The 1,740-nt window shown below is 50.8% G+C and overlaps 1 protein-coding gene across 1 annotated transcript in view; it reads right to left on the reverse strand.

Moving 5' to 3' along the window:
- Positions 1–1,740, reverse strand: part of TOR2A (torsin family 2, member A) — a gene marked incomplete at its 5' end in the record, with an annotated part of 2,742 nt that continues 1,002 nt past the window's right edge. The window contains 3 exons of the mRNA XM_009084202.1: positions 1–335; positions 877–1,004; positions 1,296–1,471. Coding sequence (XP_009082450.1) covers positions 91–335; positions 877–1,004; positions 1,296–1,471 — 549 coding nt within the window. The remainder of the gene's footprint in view (positions 336–876; positions 1,005–1,295; positions 1,472–1,740) is intronic.

Below are 1,740 nucleotides of genomic sequence, written 5' to 3' on the forward strand. Positions count from 1 at the left end.
ACTGCTCCCACTACTGCTCATCCTGCCAGCCCTGAATGCTTTCCAGCTCCACATGCATCTTATGGATCTGAGTGAGGCCCTCAACAGTGACTAGAAGTAAAAACTGATCCGAGAGGCCACTGTTTTGCAGCCTGTTGATGAGAATAATTTCTCTTCTTCTGGGAAGTAGGGGATGCTGTCAGACACCTCCTGGATGACATCTGGACGTGCTTCCAGGCCTTGCTGGACAAGTTCACTGAGGACGCACTGCTTTACGTGGTACTGCTTCAGTGGGAGGAAAGGCACAACAAAATCAATGAGCTGTTCATTAATGATCCCAGATTTCCAGAATCCACCTACAAAAGGAGAGGAAGAGACAGGTTTTTACCTTCACAGTCCCTGGAATTCAAAGAGCTGCTTTGTGTGAAGCCAAAATACTCTGCTGAGGACAGATGTGCTCTGGTTTTGTACAAGGAGAGGGCTGAACCCATCAGTTGGCACCCTCCTTCCTCACCAGTAGACTTGTTTTCCAGGAATGGGGGGATTTAGCTTGTCTAGTCAGAATTTAAGCTCTGCTCCAGGTGACAAGGACAAAGCAAGGAGAACCAGGCTGGGATCAGTACATCTCAGTGCTGTTCCAGTCAGTGTGCTATGCTATCTACCAGCCCCAGATGTAAATACACCTTTGCCTCCAAAGAACTTTGCTTAACGTGGCAAAAGGTCTGCTGGCTTGGAAGGCCAGGATATTCCTTCCTTTTGTCAGGAAACCTCTAGAGGATCACAGTTCCCTTCCCTCAAACCCCCCTGGTCCCTTTTTGGTTGCCTGGGAGGTGGCAGGCAGTGTGGGTGGCTGCCTAGAACAGGCCTGGCTGCCTCTGCTCAGCTCCACAGACTCACTCTGAGGGTTTTCAAACACAGCCTTGGAGACGGCTGGTTCCAGGTCCTCCAGGCTGATCTCCTCCCGGTCCTTGCGGGCATGCCATAGAGCCAGTGTCACCTTGTTGATCTGCTCCCCTCCTGCGTTGCTGCACAAGAATGAGACACTTATTTAGTGTGTACCCAGGAAAATGGTGTTTCAGGTGGCACCTGACACCCTGCAGAGAGCAAGCCAGGATCTCTCAGCTGCCTGGCCCAAAATGACAGTCAAATAACAGGGACAGGAGAGCCTTTTCACTCTCAGGTCTGTCTGTTCACAATGAAATGGAATTTAAGGAGGCTCAAGGCTTGGAGAAGGAAAATCAAAACTAGTGTGTGCCCTGAAGTAGGTGTGCCCTGTGCCCAAAGGAGCAGCAGTGTGCCAGAGAGGCCTGTCTCACCTGATGAAGATGAAGATGGCTTTGCGGTAGTTGGTGCCATACACAACCCACGAGGGGCCCAGGAATGGTAAGATCACATCAATCAGGCCTGGGTGCATCTTGTCCATCTCATCAAAGAGAAAGGCTGAGCGCCCACAGTTTGTCAAGTTCCCTTGGATCCAGCGTTTCAGGCTTTCCTAGGAAAAACACCCATCAAGCTGTAAGGCAGAGAGATGCTCAGGGAGGCTTGGGCTACCCCAGAGCAAAGGCTGAAGGTGCTGGAAGCAGCATGGCCTGTACAGCACCACTGACTCAGAGCAGGAACAGCCAGTGCTGGGGAGGCCCATTTATTCTGGGTTTCACACAGTGGCTGTTACCAGCTTTATTAGCCCGTTGTAGATCTTCTATTACAGATTTAAAGAAGGAGGTGACACACTAAATCTGGGGATTCAGACTCCTACAGCTC

Source organism: Acanthisitta chloris, unplaced genomic scaffold, assembly GCF_000695815.1.
Source record: "Acanthisitta chloris isolate BGI_N310 unplaced genomic scaffold, ASM69581v1 scaffold42601, whole genome shotgun sequence".
NCBI classification, from domain to species: Eukaryota; Metazoa; Chordata; class Aves; order Passeriformes; family Acanthisittidae; genus Acanthisitta; species Acanthisitta chloris.